This window comes from Elephas maximus, chromosome 6, assembly GCF_024166365.1.
Source record: "Elephas maximus indicus isolate mEleMax1 chromosome 6, mEleMax1 primary haplotype, whole genome shotgun sequence".
NCBI lineage: Eukaryota > Metazoa > Chordata > Mammalia > Proboscidea > Elephantidae > Elephas > Elephas maximus.
In genome coordinates, this window is record NC_064824.1 from 129,449,811 (window position 1) to 129,467,965 (window position 18,155).

The 18,155-nt window shown below is 39.3% G+C and overlaps 1 protein-coding gene across 7 annotated transcripts in view; it reads left to right on the top strand.

Moving 5' to 3' along the window:
- RHBDD1 (rhomboid domain containing 1) overlaps positions 1 to 18,155 on the top strand; it is a 151,345-nt gene that overhangs the window by 10,752 nt on the left and 122,438 nt on the right. For 6 of the 7 annotated variants that reach the window (XR_007517992.1, XM_049888363.1, XM_049888358.1 and 3 more), the window contains one exon: positions 17,119 to 17,634. Coding sequence is in view for 6 of the 7 variants with exons in the window: in XM_049888363.1 (XP_049744320.1) it covers positions 17,202 to 17,634 (433 nt within the window). In the remaining variant the exon portion in view is untranslated. Of the gene's footprint in view, positions 1 to 16,174; positions 16,256 to 17,118; positions 17,635 to 18,155 lie in introns of all 7 variants that reach the window. The other variant, XM_049888361.1, reaches the window with a different exon arrangement.

The following is an 18,155-nucleotide window of genomic DNA, read 5'->3' on the forward strand; positions in this document are numbered from 1 at the left end:
TTGACTAGTTCTTGTGCTGGGATGATTTCAGCTATATAAATAATTCACAGAGATTAATTTCAGTGGAGGAGTTGGCTATCACTTTTTCATTGACTTCAGGTAGACAAAGAAATGTGATGTGGAGAAACATGAGAATGGAATTACTGAAATCCTCTTGAAGGGAGTGATCGTGGGATGCTGGCATGGCTACTCCCTGTGTGCTCCCTGGTTTAAGGACTTGGGTCTGAAGGGCTGTCAGTCGGAGAACTTTAATGAGCCCTCATTACGCTAAAACTTGTGGTCTGAGAGAGAAGAACCTGGCTCATGATTGATACTGGAAATCATAAGTGATGATGGATCAGAATTGGAGTTGGCACTAATTCACCTAGCTATGGAGCACAATTCAACATTATATACAAAATCCAGTAGTTTCATTTTTCAGCCATTATTTTTCATGTATAAAGAAAGTCTGATCATTTCTGTTAAGACTGTATCACTTGAAAAAGGAGGGGGAAGCAAAAATTTTGCTAGCTGACGTATTAGAGAGATTTTTTTTCTCCCTCTGTTATGGAGGTTCATTAAATTCTCAAATCATCAGATAATCTTGACAGAAACTTGGAGATTTTATCATAAAATTTATTTTCATTAAAAAATCATTTTGGCTTACATGTGCCTACCACATATCCCATCATACCCTTTAAAAAATGTGTGTAATTGAATCATGTGATACAATTAAAACATATAGGATCATGGAGAGCCTGGAACATTCTAATTGGTTACCATGTTATTAGAAAAATAGTTTACAGCTATTTAAAAATTTTTTTTTTTTTAAAGTCTCAGTTTAATATTTTTTTAATTGTGCCTTAGGTGAAACTTTACAGAACAAATTAGTTTCTCATTCAACAGTTTATACACAAGTTGTTTTGTGACATCGATTGCAATCCCCCCGGTGTGTCAACACCCTCCACTTCCACACCTCAATTCCCTGTTTCCATCCATCCATTTTTCCTGTCCCTTCCTGCCCACTTGTCATTGCTTTTGGGCAGGTGTTGCCCTTTTGGTCTCGTGTACATGATTGAACAAAGAAGCACATTTTTCACATGTATCATTATTTGCATTATAGGCCTCTCTAATCTTTGGCTGAAGGGTGAACTTCGGGAGTGGCTTCAGACTATTTAAAAATCTTAAACCCTATTTTGTTTATATGGGTAAAAACACTCCCATTTCTATATATGTATATGTGATCCTTTATATGTTTGTCTTTGATAGGTACATAAATACATATATATACATGTATATATATACATATAAAACCACTGTCTCCACGAAATGCAAATAGGCCTACGTTATCTCCTTTTGCAGAAGAGAAAACTGGCAGTTAAATAACTTTGCCAAGGTCACATACATAGCTGGCATGTTGTAGCGCTCTTACAAAGATCATGCCCTTAACCACTCTCCTACAGTGCATATATTAACGTTGCTAGCCCTGTGTATAATTTTGACAAAAAGGCTTGGGCCGTTTCTTTTCCCAGAGCCTATCTGTTTACCTCCAGCTTCTTGACAACTTCTTTATGGTTTGAAACTGTTGAAATGTATTATATTATCCATCATCCTGGGCTCCTGTTTGCTGTGACTGTGGAAACAGCGCCTGTATTGCTGCCACGTGCCCTGTGAAGCCTTTTGTCCTTCATGTCTTAGAGCAGCGTGACAGCCTTTCATGTAGAATTCAGCATAAATTCAACAAAGCTGAGCGTTGCTTTCTAGGTGAAAAATAATTAAATGCTTTTAAAGATGTATTTGATTAACAGGAAGCTGATCTGTGTAAATTAATTATAACTGTAGTGATGTCAGAGCCTTGTCTCCTGTTATTAACCAGGTAATTGACCAGAAGTTTGGAAGCTTATTGTAACTGACAGTAGTTTGACCTTGTATGCCGTCTGGAAGTGGAACATGCAGAAGGAATGTAAATGCAGTTTGTTCATCGCGCTTCATGTGTCGTTGGGGCATCTGATCTTGATTTCTTATTTTTATTTTTCCATTACTTCTTTCCTGAAATCAGTGGTCAAGGATTATATACTGGAACTGAATGTTATACTTATTTATCTAACTAAAAGCACCGAGCCAAACAGCAATGTTGTCTGTGTCCTCACTGTAGCACATTTAGGACATACAGTCAGGTAAATAGGTGCCAGAATTAAGTGAATATTGGTTTTAAATTCTGGTGAAGGGAGGTAAAACAGCTTTTGGTAGAGAAGACATAAAGAAGAAAAACAGGTGTATTTGATAGGTGGAGAGAGAATTTGTCACCTCTTTTTCTAACTTGTCCGAGAGAGTTAAGAGCATGTGAGGTTTTGAATATTTGAATGATGACAGCATCTAACGTTGGTGAGTTTGCTTAAAGAACAGGATTGTAGGAATAAGATGGAGCTCAGAAAAATCAGAGGTGGGAGTGAGATCATGGTGGCTAACAAACAGCAGTTGCTGCTGTTGTTGTCAGGTGCCGTGGTGTAGGTCCCAACTCATAGCGACCCTGTGTATGACAGAATGAAGCACTGCCCAGTCCTGCACCGTCCTCACAGTCATTGTTATGCTTGAGCCCGTTGTTGCAGCCACTGTGTCAATCCATCTCCTTGAGGGTCTTCCTCTTTTGCACTGACCCTTCATGGTATCAAGCACGATGTCTTTCTCCAGGGACTGATCTTTCCTGATAACATGTCCAAAGTATGTGAAATGTATTCTTGCCATCTTTGCTTCTATGAAGCATTCTGGTTGTACTTCTTCCAAGACAGATTTGGAAGAGACAAAAGAGACTGAGAAAAATGGAACAGAATATCCAAGAACTGTGGAACAATAGCAAAAAATGTGACATAAGCATAACCAGAAGGAGAAGAAAGAGAAAAAGGAGCAAAAGAAATACTTGAAGTAATAATGGCTGAGACTTTTCTAAAAAATAAAGGCTATTAATAATAAAAAAAAGACAGTGGGATAGTAGATAGTAGATTTTTATCCACCTAGATGTTTTCAATTTGGAAAAATAAAATTTGGTAATGTCATGTGAGTTTTCCCACAGTTTTGGGATGTAGCATGGGGCTGGTCCGTGAAATCCAAAATCTGAGGCCCATCACTTTTAAGTGTTTGTTTGAGTATCTGAAATCTTCACTGGATTGCTCAAAGATGTTGAGCACTGCCGGTATCTTTGCTTTAATAGGTGGCATCATGACCTCTATTCAGAGTTAGGTTTAGAATTATTTAATTTTTTTCTCAGAAAGAGCTTTGGGTCTGTTCAAATATTAGAACAAGTATTCTGCTGAGGCAACAGAATTTTGTACCATTAGAAGTGGGGTGAGAAAACTTAGCTCAGGTGATTTTGGGATCAGGAGTTAACAAATATGTACCTCTCCCAGTGTAGAACTTTAATATGTATGTGTCACAACTGAACATTTGAGCATGACTGTTATTTCATGTGGAAACCCTGGTGGCGTAGTGGTTACATGCTACCCCTGCTAACCAAAAGGTTGGCAGTTGGAATGTACCAGGCTCTCCTTGGAAACTCTATGGGGTAGTTCTGCTCTGTCCTGTAATGTCACTATGAGTCAGAATCGACTTGATGGCAAAAACGGGTTTGGTTTGGTTTTGGTTATTTCATGTGGTCTACCAGGAGTTTAGAGAAACTATCTTTTTAAATAGGGGAAATGCTAATTAAGGGGTGCTTGTGTTTTGTTTTGGAGCCTTGGTGGTGCAGTGGTTAAGAGCGTGGCTGCTAATGAAAAGGTCAGCAGTTTGAACCCACCAGCTGCTCCATGGAAACTCTGAGGCAGCTCTACTCTGTCCTGTAGGGTCGCTATGAGTCAGAATCAACTTGATAGCAATGGATTTTGTGTTTTGTTGGGGGTGGGGATAGGCAGAGATGGCAAAGAAAGTATAGTAATTCTAGCTTGTCCTTGAACATCTCCATGTTAACACAGAAAAAGTAATAAGTACTCTATTATACACAGTCCTGTGAAATCCCATTTCTGTACAAGGTTTCCTCAACCATTACAAACATCACTTCAGTCTGTCCTGTGTACATTAACAGACCTGTGTGATTCGAGACCATAACACAGTTATTCTGCTTTTCCTTGTTTAGTTCCAGAATGTGCCACAGCCTTCTCAGTGTTTGACATTTCTTTAGGCAAAACTTGATGGAGACATTGGTCTTTACCTGAAGCTGCCATGTGGATGCGTTTTTTTTTTTTTTTCTTTTTGTCACCTACCTAATGTAGATGGCAAGTTTTTGAACAACACCTTAGGCTTCTAGGTCAAAGTGGACTAAGCAAAGGCTGTTCAGCTATTGCAGTTATTATTTATTGATTTTTCACTAATCCATTGAAGAGAAACATTTTAAGATTTACCTCACATCAATACAGCAGAAACATTGTGAAGGGAAGAGAAAGTGTTTTCAACAAGGTGTGTTTTTGTTAAAGATCTAGTGAATTCGTAATTTTTTAAAAAAAAATTACCATGTTGTAAGATTGGTTCGTTTTTCAGCAGCTTGTTTTTTCTCACTTATTATTACTTAAGTTAGTTTTAATTAAATTTTACACCATGTATTTCAAGTAGAGATTGAGCTGATAATGAAACATTGTTTAGGTCCCTTTTGTTGTTAGGTGCCGTGGAATCAGTACCAACTCATAGAGACCCTATGTGCAGCAGAAGAAAACACTGCCCAATCCTAGGCTGTCCTCAAAATTGTTATGTTTGAGCACATTGTTGCAGCCAGTGTGTCAGTCCATCTTATCGAGGGTCTTTCTTTTTTCCTACCCTCTACTTCACCATTTTTTTTTTTTTTTTTTTCACTTCACCAAGCATGATGTCCTTCTCCAGGGACTGGTCCCTCCTGATAACGTGCCCAAAGTACATGAGTCGAAGTCTCTCCATTTTCATGTCTAAGAAGCTGTATTTCTTCCGAGACAGATTTGTTCATTCTTCTGGCAGTCCATGGTATATTCAATATTCTGTTCTTTGCCAACACCGTAATTCAAAGGCATCAGTTCTTCAGTCTTACTTTTTCATTGTCTAACTTTCGCATGCATATAAGGCAATCGAAAATACCATAGCTTGGGTCAGGTGTACCTTAGACCGCAAAGTGACTTCTTTGCTTTTTAACACTTTAAAGAGGTCTTATGCAGCAGGTTTGCCCAGTACAGCGCATTGTTTGATTTCTTGACCGCTGCTTCCATGGGTGTTGATTGTGGATCCAAGTAAAATGAAATCCTTGACAACTTCAGCCTTTTCTTTGTCTATTCTGATGTTGCTTATTTGTCCAGTTGTGAGGATTTTTTTCTTTATGTTGAGGTGTAATCCATATCGAAGGCTGTAGTTTTTGATCTTCATCAGGAAGTGCTTTAAGTCTCCTTCGCTTTCACCAGGCAGGGTTGTGTTCCCTTTCAGTTGTTTTAAAAAAAATCCTCTCAAACTTCAGTTTACCCTGTAGGAAGCATTTGCATGGAAGAAAAGTAGTTCATCTCTCACTAAGGATTTCTAGTCTAGTGACTTAAGTTAAAAAATATGAACGGCTAAACAGAATGTTGAACATTTTTCTGACCTGTCTCCAAATCGCTATGAGTCGGAATTGACTCGAAGGCAAATTTCAGCTGGAATTTGAAAAAGAGATTTTTATTTAACCACTTACAGCATTTGAGGCATTTGCTATAATACACTGTGGAAGTGTAAGGTTTAGCTTCGGATATGATATATGGAAAAGAGGGAAGGAGGGCCTCTTGTGTCTTAAAAACTCTAGGTCTGGTAGCTTAAAATCAGAAAGATTCAGCCTTTTGGTGTTATGGTGATAGTCTAACGCTTGTGTTGAGTTTGATGAGATGGTTTCTCAGTGTGGTTATAACGATGAAGTACGTGAGGTCAGAGGACCATTGTAGTAATGGAGATCTCAGCAGTCTTCAAATGGGGAAATACTCTCAATTCCCAGTTTCTTTTGTTACAATCCAAGTTGTAGGTATTTCAGTGAGTAGATACTGGAATGTAATTACTGAGAGTGTCACGATATTCATAAAAACTGGATTCCCATTATCTTCTTAATGTAATTTGATTCCAGTTTTCATTTTTTATTCATGAAGTCAGTTTTCATTCATTTGATTGTCCTCATCTCTTTGTGTCTCGGCCTTTCATGTGAAATGAGAAAACAGAGAGTCCTACTCTGATTCCCTTTAATTTTATCATTCATGTAGCTCATGAAGCCATTTAATATTTAGGTGGCCAGAAAAATGTCATTTATGTGGGACTTGTCATCAAACGATTATGGTACTCTGATGCAGATTCCACACTGTACCCCCAGGACTTTCTGTTTACCAACCATCTCAGGTAGATGATGAACTCTGGTAAACTGAACACGGTGTAATGATGTGAAACCATACCATCTGCTAGTACATTTATGTTTAGAATATTAAGTTTTTAAAAGCATCCTTTACACATTACGTGTAATAACAAGTCCATATTGTATATCACAAAGCTTTTTGAAATGTATATATGTATTTGAAGAAAGGGAACAAATTGCTTTGCAAGTATTCAGTTAATAAATTCTTGTTTTTCATTAAAAAAAAAATGTATTTTCCACTATGCGCTTTTCTCGTTTCCAAAAATAACTTGGAAGTCTGTACTTTGTAATCGGGTTCTTCGGAGGCATAAGGAAACTAATGCCTTTAGGAAGAATAAAATTATGCTAAGAAGTTTTATTGGAAGAACAAAGAATTTTCATGATAATTGTTCTGCCCTGTTGGCTCCACAGTAACAAGTAGAGAAAACAGTTTAAATTTGGACTAGAAAAGCCCTCAGTGGTAAGATTCTTGAGAGACAGGAGTGAGAAGAAACGGGCCAGTTGAGTTAATTCCTAGGGGAAGCAGACTGTACTGAAACAGAATAGGAGAGGGAAAACGTGCATGATCTTTTGTGCGTGTTTTGACTATACTTTGTGTGCCTTTTATGATACACCTCTTTAAAAAGCAGAGGAAATTTTTGTTTAGTAGAATTTTTTTTTTCATAATGTTTTTGCTTTGTTGAAGCAGTAAAGCGTACTAACCCTCTGCTTCTTTCAAAATAATAGAATATTTACAGTTGCATGTCTCGGACCTCACCACACCTCTGTTATTGAAATACATTCACATTCCCTTTCAACACATCACAGCACGGGGATGGTAGTGCCGAAATCCCTGCGGTATAACCTGCTGTATTTATTTGTGGTTCCACCTTTCTTTCTGAAGCTTTCTTCTGACCTGAGCTTGTTAAATCTTTTCTTATATATTGTGTGTGTGTGTGTATGTGTGTGTATCTGTGTGGTTATGGGTGTCTGTGATCATGAGGGTGTTCATGTTGTGTTTAGGCAATGAAAGTTCAAGCATCTGATCACCACCACTAGTCATCAGAGAAATGCAAATCAGTACCACTTTACACCCACTGGGGTGAGTATAATAAAAAAGATGGATAAAAACAAGTGTTGTCGAGGATGTGGGGAAATTGGAACCCTCACGCACTGTTGAGGGAAGGCACAATCATGCAGCTGCTTTGGAAAACACATAGTTCCTCAAAAAGTAAAGGAGTTACCGTATGACCCAGCAATTCCACTCCTAGATATATACCCAAGAGAATTGAAAACATGCACACAAAATACTTGTGCATGCGTGTTCATAGCAGCGTTATACATAATAGCCAAAAAGTGGAAAAAAATCCAAATGTCCATCACCTGATGAATGGATAAACAAAATCTGGTATATCCACGTTGTTGTCGTAGGTGCTGTTGAGTTGATTCCAACTCATATCGACCCCATGTGCAACAGAAAGACTGCCTGATTCAGTGCCATCCTCACAGTTGTTGCTGTGTTTGAGCTCATTGTTGCAGCCACCATGTCATTCCATCTTGCTGAGGGTCTTCTTTTTTGCTTACCCTATACTTTATCAAGCATGATGTCCTTCTTCAGGGACTGATCTCTTCTGATAACATATCCAAAGTACATGAGACAAAGTCTCACCATCTTCACTTCTGAGGGGCATTTTGGCTGTACATCTTCCAGGAAAGATTTGTTTGTTTTTCTGGCAGTCCATGGTATATTCGGTATTCTTTGCCAACATCATAATTCAAAGGCATCAATTCTTCAGTCTTATTCATTGTCCAGCTTCCAAGTGCGTATGAGGCAGTTGAAAATACCATGGCTTGGGTTAGGTACACCTCGGTCCTCAAAGTGACATCTTTGCTTTTTACCACTTTAAAAAGGCCTTTCCTAGCAAATTTGTCCAATGTAATACATTGTTTCAATTTCTTAACTGCTGCCTCCATGAGTCTTGATTGTGGATCCAATTTAAAATGAAATCCTCTACAACTTCAGTATTTTCTCAATTTATCGTGATGATTTATACCCAATTGGAATATCATTCAGCTATAAAAGGAATAAACTCCTGATACATGTTACAATATGGATGAACCTTGAAAACTTGCTAAGTGAAAGAAGCTAGTTGCAAAGGACCACATATTGTCTGATTCCATTTACGTGAAATGTCCAGAAAAAGCAAATCCATAGAGACAAAGTGTAGATTAGTGGTTGCCAGGGTGTGGGGGTGAGGATCGGGGGATGGACAGTGAGTGCTAATGGGTGCAGGGTTTTTTGGGGGATGATGGAAATGTTCTGGAATTGTCGTTGTTAGGTGCCGTTGAGTTGGTTCTGACTCATAGCAACCCTGTGCACAACAGAACAAAACACTGTCTGGTCCTGCGCCGTCCTTAGAATCATTATGCTTGAGCCCATTGTTGCAGCCACTGCGTCCAGCCACCTTGCTGAGGGTCTTCTCTTTTCCGCTGACCCTGTACTTTACCAAGCATGATGTCCTTCTCCAGGGCCTGATCCCTCCAGACAACATGTCCAAAGCATGTAAGACACAGTCTCGCCATCTGTGCTTCTAAGGAGCATTCTGGTTGTACTTCTTCCAAGACAGATTTGTTTGTTCTTTTGGCATCCTGCGGTATATTCAGTATTCTTCGCCAACACCACAATTCAAAGGCATCAATTCTTCTTTGATCTTCCTTTTCATTGTCTAGCTTTCACATGCATATGATGCTATTAGCCTGCAAGATGACATCTTGCTTCTCAACACTTTCAAGAGGTCCTTTGCAGCAGATTTGCCCAGTGCGATGCGTCTTTTGATTTCTTGACTGCTGCTTCCATGGGTGTTGATTGTGGATCCAAAGTAAAATGAAATTCTTGACAACTTCAGTCTTTTCTCCATTTATCATGATGTGGCTTACTGGTCCAGTTGTGAGGATTTTTCTTTTCTTTATGTTGAGGTGCAATCCATACTGAAGGCTGTGGTCTTCGATCTTCATTAGTAAGTGCTTCAGGTCCTCTTCACTTTGAGCAAGCCAGGTTGTATCATTCTGCGTAACGCAGGTTGTTAATGAGTCTTCCTCCAATCCTGATGCCCCATTCTTCTTTATATAGTCCAGCTATATGAATTCATAACTTGGAAAACCAATATGTCTCAAGGGAAAGAGAAAGTAAAAAAAGGAATTAGATAGTGGTTATGGTGGCATTATAAGGTTGCAGTGAATCAGAATCGACTCAACGGCAATGAGTTTAGATTTTTTTTTTGATGGTGGCAGTCTTGTGACTGTACTAAAATCCACTGAAGTATATACTTTGAGAGTGTGAATTTGATGGTATGTGAATTATATCTCAGTTAAACAAACAAAAAAAAAAGTTTAAGTATCTGGAAAGCCAAGCAATGTACTAAATCTGAGTGGATAGTAGGCCTTTGATAAATATTTGTGAAGTGATTTAACAAACCTGCATTGTTCTTTGTTTTTTTTTGAACATGTATCAATAATATATGAAACTGCTAAATGAAATTTATCAAAGGCATGAAAATAGTAGACAGGACAAAACATTAATCAGAGATATGTAAGGATAAACCTTTTCTTGAATCTTAAAAAAATACTCCACACAATTAAGATTTCAGTGAATAATTTTAGGCTTTGTTGTGTTTGTAGTGTGATGTGGAAGATTCAGCCTTCTGAGCAGCATTCAGTTACTTCCATTAAGACTCTTTAGTTCCTGTGTTGTGAAATTAATTTGGTTACTATCAGATGCTAAACTGGGAGTTGAATTTACAACTGTTATATATTCTTGCATTTTAATGGTCTGAATTCTTATTGAACATTTAAATCTGAAAATTGAGATATATACCACCTTGGTAAATTATAATGGTGAAATATTTTCTGCTTTATTTTTTTTTTTATATAAGTAGAATTGAAAATAACCATAATTAGTTTCTTTTGCCTTTTTACTCCTTTCTCTTCCCCTTGAGACACACTGGTTTTCCACGTTATGAATTCAGTTTCTTTTGTTTGTTCTAGCCACTTAGTTTTTCTTATTACATACGTTTTTAATTTTTAATTTCTCATTAAAAGTAAATGTGGATGATTTTCCTATCAATATTTCAAGAAGTCTTCCATTTCTCTTTGTCACAACCTTGATACAGTGCTGTCTAGTGTATATTACCACATAATTAAAATGCTTTTCTTTGGTCAAATAGTTCTAGCAAAGGAACTTGTTAATATATCTCACATGGTTTAGATTTTTATTGCTATAAAGTTTAGATAAATGTTATAAACACTTCTGGAACTAAAAATGGTAAGTAGAATAATAAGTATAATTCTTTGAAGGAGCCCTGTGGCAAAGCAGTTAAGCCCTTGGCAGCTAACTGAAAGGTTGGCTGTTCGAATGCACCCAGCAGCTCCATGGGAGAAAGACCTGGTGATCTGCTCTTCTGAAGAGTATAGCCTAGAAAACCCTATGGGGCAGTTCAGCTCTGTCACAGGGGGTCACTGTTAGTTGAAAAGCAACTCAATGGCACCTAACAACAACATAATTTTATGGGGAAGTTGTTGCAGTTGTAGGAAAAATGCTCAAAGATGAACATATCATAGGTATTCATACCTTTTCAGTTGATCTCATTTAGTATATGAACGTAGGTATATTTTTAAAAGTTCTAATCTTGAGTCACTATACCAAAAAGAATTGGTTGACTTTCAACCATTTCAGGAGGTAGCATACAATCAGGAACCGATGGTACTAAAGGAAGAAGTCCAAGCTGCACTGAAGGCATTGGCGAAAAACAAGCCTCCAGGAATTGACGGAGTATCAATTGAGATGTTTCGACAAACAGATGAAGCGCTAGAAGTGCTCACTCATCTATGCCAGGAAATTTGGAAGACAGCTACCTGCCAACTGACGGGAAGCGATCCAGATTTATGACTATTCCCAGGAAAGGTGATCCAACCAAATGTGGAAATAATCGAATAATATCATTAATATCACACATAACTAAAATTTTGCTGAAGATTGTTCAAAAGTGGCTGCAGCAGTGCATCGACTGCCAGAAATTCAGGCTGGATTCAGAAGAGGATGTGGAACCAGGGATATCGTTGTTGGTGCCAGATGGATCTTGGCTGAAAGCAAAGAGTACCGGAAGGATGTTTACCTGTGTTTCATTGACTATGCAAAGGCATTTGACTGTGTGAATCATAACAAATTATGGATAACATTGTGAAGAATGGGAATTCCAGACCACTTCATTGTGCTCATGAGGAACCGGTACATAGATCAAGAGGCAGTCTTCTGAACACAACAAGGGTATGCTACGTGGTTTAAATTCAGGAAAGGTGTGCGTCAGGATTGTATCCTTTTACCATACCTACTCAACCTGTATGCTGAGTAAATAATCCAAGAAGCTGGACTATATGAAGAAGAATGGGACATCAGGATTGGTGGAAGGCTCGTTAACAACCTGCATTATGCTGATGACACAAATTTGCTTACTGAAGGTGAAGAGGACTTATGCACTTACTAATGAAGATCAAAGACCACAGCCTTCAGTGTGCATTACACCTCAACAGAAAGAAAACAAAAATCTTCACAACTGGACCAATGAGCAACATCATGATAAACGGAGAAAAGGTTGAAGTTGTCAAGGATTTCATTTTACTTGGATCCACGGTCAACACTGATGGAAGCAGCAGTCAAGAAATCAAAAGACCCATTGCATGGGCAATTCTGCTGCACAGGACCTCTTTAAAGCGTTGAAAAGCAAAGATGTCACCCTGAGGACTAAGATGTGCCTGGCCCAAGCCATGGCATTTTCAGTTGCCTCATATGCATGGAAATGCTAGACAGTGAATAAAGAAGGCCGAAGAATTGATGCCTTTGAAGTGTGGTATTGGCAAAGAATATTGAATATACCATGGACTGCCAAAAGAATGAACAAATCCATCTTGAAAGAAGTACAACCAGAATGCTCCTTAGAAGCAAGTATGGGGAGACTGTGTCTCACATACTTTGGACATGTTGTCAGGAGGGATCAGTCCCTGGAGAAGGACATCATGCTTGGTAAAGTAGAGGGTCAGCGAAAAAGAGGAAGACCCTCAACAGGATAGATTGACACAGTGGCTGCAATAATAGGCTCAACCATAACAATGATTATGAGGATGGTGCAGGACTGGGCAGTGTTTCGTTCTGTTTTGCATAGGGTTGCTATGAGTTGAAACCGACTCGATGGTACCTAACAACAACAACAACAATCTTGGGTCATTTGGCAAATACTTATTAAGCACTGATTATATACCAGTCACTGTGTTAGGCTTAATGGACCCCTGGTGGCACAGTGGTTAAGAGCTCGGCTGCTAACCAAAATGTTGGCAATTCAAATCCACCAGCTGCTCCTTGGAAACCCTAATGGGCAGTTCTCCTCTGTCCTGTAGGATCACTATGAGTCGGAATTGCTCCACGGCAGTGGGTTTACAAGTTTTAGGCTTGGAGCCCTGGTGGTGTGGTGGTTAAGAGCTCAGCTGCAAACCAAAAGGTCAGCAGTTCGAGTCAACCAGCTGCTTCTCAGAAGCTCTGTGGGGTGGTTATGATCTGTTTTATAGGTTAGCTGTGAGTCGGAATCAACTGGAGGGTGACAGGTTTTTGTGTTAGGCTTTGTGGTGATCAAAACAGTCAAGTAGTTTTTGCCTTGGGCCATTTATGTCATAATCATGGCACTGAAAGAAGACCCATGTGCCTGGAGCACAGTGACGAAGGTGGAGATGTGACCTTTTTGGACACTAGCAGGAGATGAGACTGGAGGGTTAGGCAGGGCCCTGGTAACAACCAGCTTGTAGTAATGGAAAAGACTTCAGACTTTTTTCTCACTGTTATGAGAAGTCATTGAAGGTTTGTCGCAGGGGAATCCAACTACTGCAGTTGTAGAAAGATTACTTTGGGCAGCAGTGGAAAATGGTTAAGAATTTTTTTAAGCAAAGGTAGAATTAGTTTTGATTTTCTGCTGTGAATAGCCTGATATCCATAGGACACTGCAGTGATATTGAGGGGGTGTGTGTGTGTGTGTGTGTGTGTTGGAAACCCTGGTGGTGTAGTGGTTAAGAACTACAGCTGCTAACCAAAAGGTTGCCAGTTTCGAATCTACCAGGCATTCCTTGCAAGCTCTACAGGGCAGTTCTGCTCTGTCCTGTAGGGTCTCTATGAGTCGGAATCAACTCAATGGCAACGGGTTTGGGTTTTTTTTTTTCTTTTTTGGTGTATGTGATTTCTTATAAGCTAATTACTTAATAATCAAGGCCGTATTTTCCTATTGCTTCTGTTACAGATAACAGTATTTGATACATGTAATTACTTAGGGGAATTGCAAGAAAGTCACAGTAGTTGGACAAGTAAAAATCAACTTGAATTTCTACATACAAAGTAGATACTTTTTCTCCTAATGTTATTTGGGAGCTTTTTAGTTGAGATTTCATTGAATTTTCTAATTCATGAGAATTCTATAGAACTATAACGATAATAAGCCCTTGGCAATAAAAGAAACTTGAGTGTACTAATAATGGAGATCTGTTTGAGTTGTGCTAATTATGGAGAGCCAGAAAATATAGATATACACGTTAAAAAAAAACCCTAAATTAAACCAGTTGCTATTGAGTCAGTTCCGACTCATGGTGACCCGATGTGTTTCAGAGTAGAACTGTGCTCCATAAGGTTTTCAATGGCCGTAACCTTTAGGAAGTAAATAGCCAGGGCTTTCTTCGAGTTGCCTCTGGGTGGATTTGAACTGCCAACCTTTTGGTTAGTTGCTGAGTTTATAACCCTTTGCACCACCCAGGGACTCCATATATAGCTGTAGATATGTAATTTCTTCTAGATTATTTCTTTTGGGAGTGATCTGTGTTAATTAGAATCCATATGGGAGAATGAGGAGTACATTTGAGGCTATTAGTTTGCTGTCATTTACAAAAGAATTAATTTGTACTTAAGTAAGAATACCTTAAAATAATGAAAACGGTTGTCCTGTGCCGTCGAGTCAGTTCCTACCTATAGTGACTACCATTTATTCAACACCTGATTTTTTCTGAAAGTGTTACAGTAGTCTTAGGAAGGAGGTATTATCCTTCCTAACTTGAAGAAATTGAAGTTCAAAGAGTTTAAATGATTTGCCCAAGACAAGCAGGAGAATCCTCTTCCATTTAGCTTCAAAGCCCGTGCACTTTCTTGTGTGCTGCCTGAATTAGAATCTTTGGAATTTGAGAGTAAGTAAGCGCCTTGATTGGGAACCAAGCAAACTCTTCAGAGCAGCAGCCCTGGTGGCACGGTGGTTAAGAGCTATAATTGGTTGGAAACCCTATGGGGCAGTTCTGCTCTGTCCTATAGGGTTGCTATGAGTTGGAATTGACTGAATGAGAATTTTTCCAACAACATGTCCCTTAATCTGCCTGTTTACCCATATCTACACCTGATATATTTTTTTTTTACACCTGATACTTGCCTCCTTCTTCCTGTTGTGATAAAAAAAAGCTCCTTCCATGGACTTGAGTCCTTTTTTTTAAATCTCTTACATCTTCATTCTGTCTCTGTCTCCCATTCTCTCTTTACTAGCTTCCTTCCCTGAGCATAAGCCAGTCCCTCCTCAAAGCAAAGACTTTCTGTATCAGTGAGCAATTACTGTATAACAAACCACTCCAGTACTTGGTGAACTAAACCAACCATCATTTATTTAGTTCACTGTTTTGTGCGTCGGCCAATTAGGCTGGGTTCAGCTGGGCTCACTCATGCATCTGTGGTCAGCCGCCAGTCAGCTAGACAGCTTTGCTTTTGGGGCATTGGCTGGGCTGGTGGCCAGGGCCACGCAGGTGACTGCGACATACGTCTTTCATCATCTAGCAGGCTAGCCTGGACTTGTCCACATGGTTGCCTGGGAGGGCTTCAATCTTGAAAGCATCTTGAGGCCTTGGCACAGACTTATATAATGTCCCTTCCCTCCCGTTCTGTCAGCCAAAGCAAGTCACAAGGCCAGCCCAGATCTCAGTGGGTAGAGAAGGAGACTCCTGAACCATGGGACTCTTCCTTACTATCTAGCTAACTCCAGCTCATCGTTTAAGGTCTTAGTCCTCACTGTCTCAAGCTGAAAGTGTGCCTTTAGCCTGGGCTCACTCTATCACTGCAGGTAGAACACTGTGTGCCAGTTGTTGGTTTCCTTCTTAGTAGGAAGTAAGCTGCTTAAGAACAGGGACTGTGTTTTAATCCAGGATTTGGCAAATAGTAGATAACTTTTAAAAGCTGATTTTTTTCTGAAAATAAAGCACTCAGGCAGTTGTTATCTGGCAATATGGACATTGGGATAAAAAACCAAAAACCTGTTGCTGTTGAGTCAATTCTGAATCATAGCAACCCTATAGGGAGCTGGGATAGAACATAATATATGCTCGTATTTTTTAACTTGATTGTTGACATTTAAGAACTTTGGAGCAAACAATCTGGTATATTAAAATAGAATATTTGTTTTAAAAAGTGGTGGGTGTAAAGAACTATTACCAGCATTCCTAGTAGAAATTATTAAATATTTGCGTACTATCTTTCGTAGTTTTGCATTGGGTTAGAAGTTTGTTTATAAGGAAAACAAATTGTAATTTTTTTTTTTCTGTTCTACATTTTCCCTCTTTTGATCAGGATTCTTCTGTGAAATCTTTGACCAAAATGTTCAGAAATTGTAGCCAGACACCATCCAGTTCTTCTGGTCTCATGGCAAAGGAGGCAGTTGTTCATGGAGGCAATTAGCCACATATTCCATATCCTTCTCCTTTTCCTGACCCTCCTTCCTCTGTTGTTTCCAGGCAAATAGAGACCAATTGCTGTACCTTGGATGGCCACTTGCAAGCTTTTGAGACCTCAGGCACTATGCATTGAACTATGAGGTAGAACAGAAATACTAAACATGTCATTAGGCCCGTTAACTGGGATGTCCCATGAAACCATGACCCTAAACTTCCAGATCAAGAAACCAAATCCTATGAGGTTTTTGGCTGTATAATTTTTTTTTTTTTTTTAATCAGCCTCAGCAGCTACTCTTTCTTTTCTTTTGTCATCACTGTAAATATATAACTTTAGCCAATTGAACTTTTTTTTTCTTTTTCTAAATTTTATTTATTTCGCTGTTGTTGGAAATATACACAGCCAAACGTACACCAATTAACAGTTTCTACATGTACAGTTTAGTGACACTGATTACATTTTTCGAGTTGTGCAACCACTCTTACCCTCATTTTCTGAGTTGTTCCTCCCTCATTAACGTAAACTCACTGCCTCTAAGGTTCCTATCTAATCTTTCAAGTTGCTGCTGTCAATTTGATCCCATATAGAAAGTTCTTAAAAGAGCATAATGCTCAAGGCTGGCCTTTTTTACTAGTTAAGCTAAACTGTTGTTCAGTTTTAAGGTGCCTTCAGGGACTATTTTTGGTTTAAGATTTAAAGATGATCTCAGGGCAGTAGTTTCAGGGGGGCATGTTGTATTTTCATGGCATGTTTGTCAGAAAGCATGCCAGCCTGTTGACTGGTCCATTGGGATTTGCAATAGAATATCTGTTTTAGAATACAAAATGAAGGAAAGGCATCAGCTAGCATCCTGGGTGTTGCTCTGGAAGATAATGAAAATAAATGTTTCTGTTAGGATGGGAAGTAGGATATACATAATGTGAGCTCCGCTGTAAGAGACTGTGTCTTATTAATGTACTGATCCTTAGTTCATGGGTTTTCACATGCATTTTATTTTATATTTCAGGTTAAGCTGTCTGTATAGCTCTCTGAATTCCTGAAATTTGACGATATTCTTCCATCACTGGGTTGTTTTCCTGATATTTAACCATGCAGCGGAGATCAAGAGGGATTAATATTGGGCTCATTCTGCTCCTTTCTCAAATCTTCCATGTTGGGATCAACAATATTCCACCTGTCACCCTAGCAACTTTGGCACTTAACACCTGGCTCTTCTTGAATCCTGTGAAGCCCCTGTTTGACTCCTGCATTAGCGTGGAGAAGTGTTACCAGCAGAAGGACTGGCAGCGTTTACTGCTTTCCCCTTTTCACCATGCAGACGATTGGCATCTGTATTTCAATATGGCATCTATGCTGTGGAAAGGAATCAACCTGGAGAGAAGACTGGGAAGCAGATGGTTTGCTTACATCATCGCCACATTCTCCCTGCTCACTGGGGTGGTGTACCTGCTTTTGGAATCTTCTCTTGCAGCATTCCTGGATGAACCTGACTTTCGAAGGACCTGTGCTGTCGGCTTCTCAGGTAAGGCAGATGAACTTTTGAGGTAGCATGCATGAAAACAGCAGGGGAGGTGGGCCTGCTGTCATTTTATGAAGCTTGGTCCCTAGTTTGTAAAGGCACTGAGTTCTCAGAGGTCAAGAGCTACTGGGGCTCAGATTTTGGAGAAGGGCTGATTGGAGACACAGGTTTTGCCATTCCACACTGTGCTGCATCTTTCACTCTTGGACAATCTGGCCTGGGACCTACCTGAAGGTGGCTCTGGAGGGAGATGGAATCCTGGAAACAGAGTGCTGGCTCCATCCTGGTGAGGCCAGGAGAGCTCCTTGGTGTACTGTGATAGAGAGGTCTCAAGAGAAGGATACCTCTCAGTTACTCTATTAAAATTAATACACCACACCCTTAGCCTTGACATGCGTTCTGTGTTTTAGGAACCAAGGTGGTCACTCTACCTAACTCCTATTTAATTCATAACAGCAGATCAATATAGTTGGCATTGTCTTGATTTTTGCAGATGAGGAAGGTAAGACCCAGAGAAGTAAGAA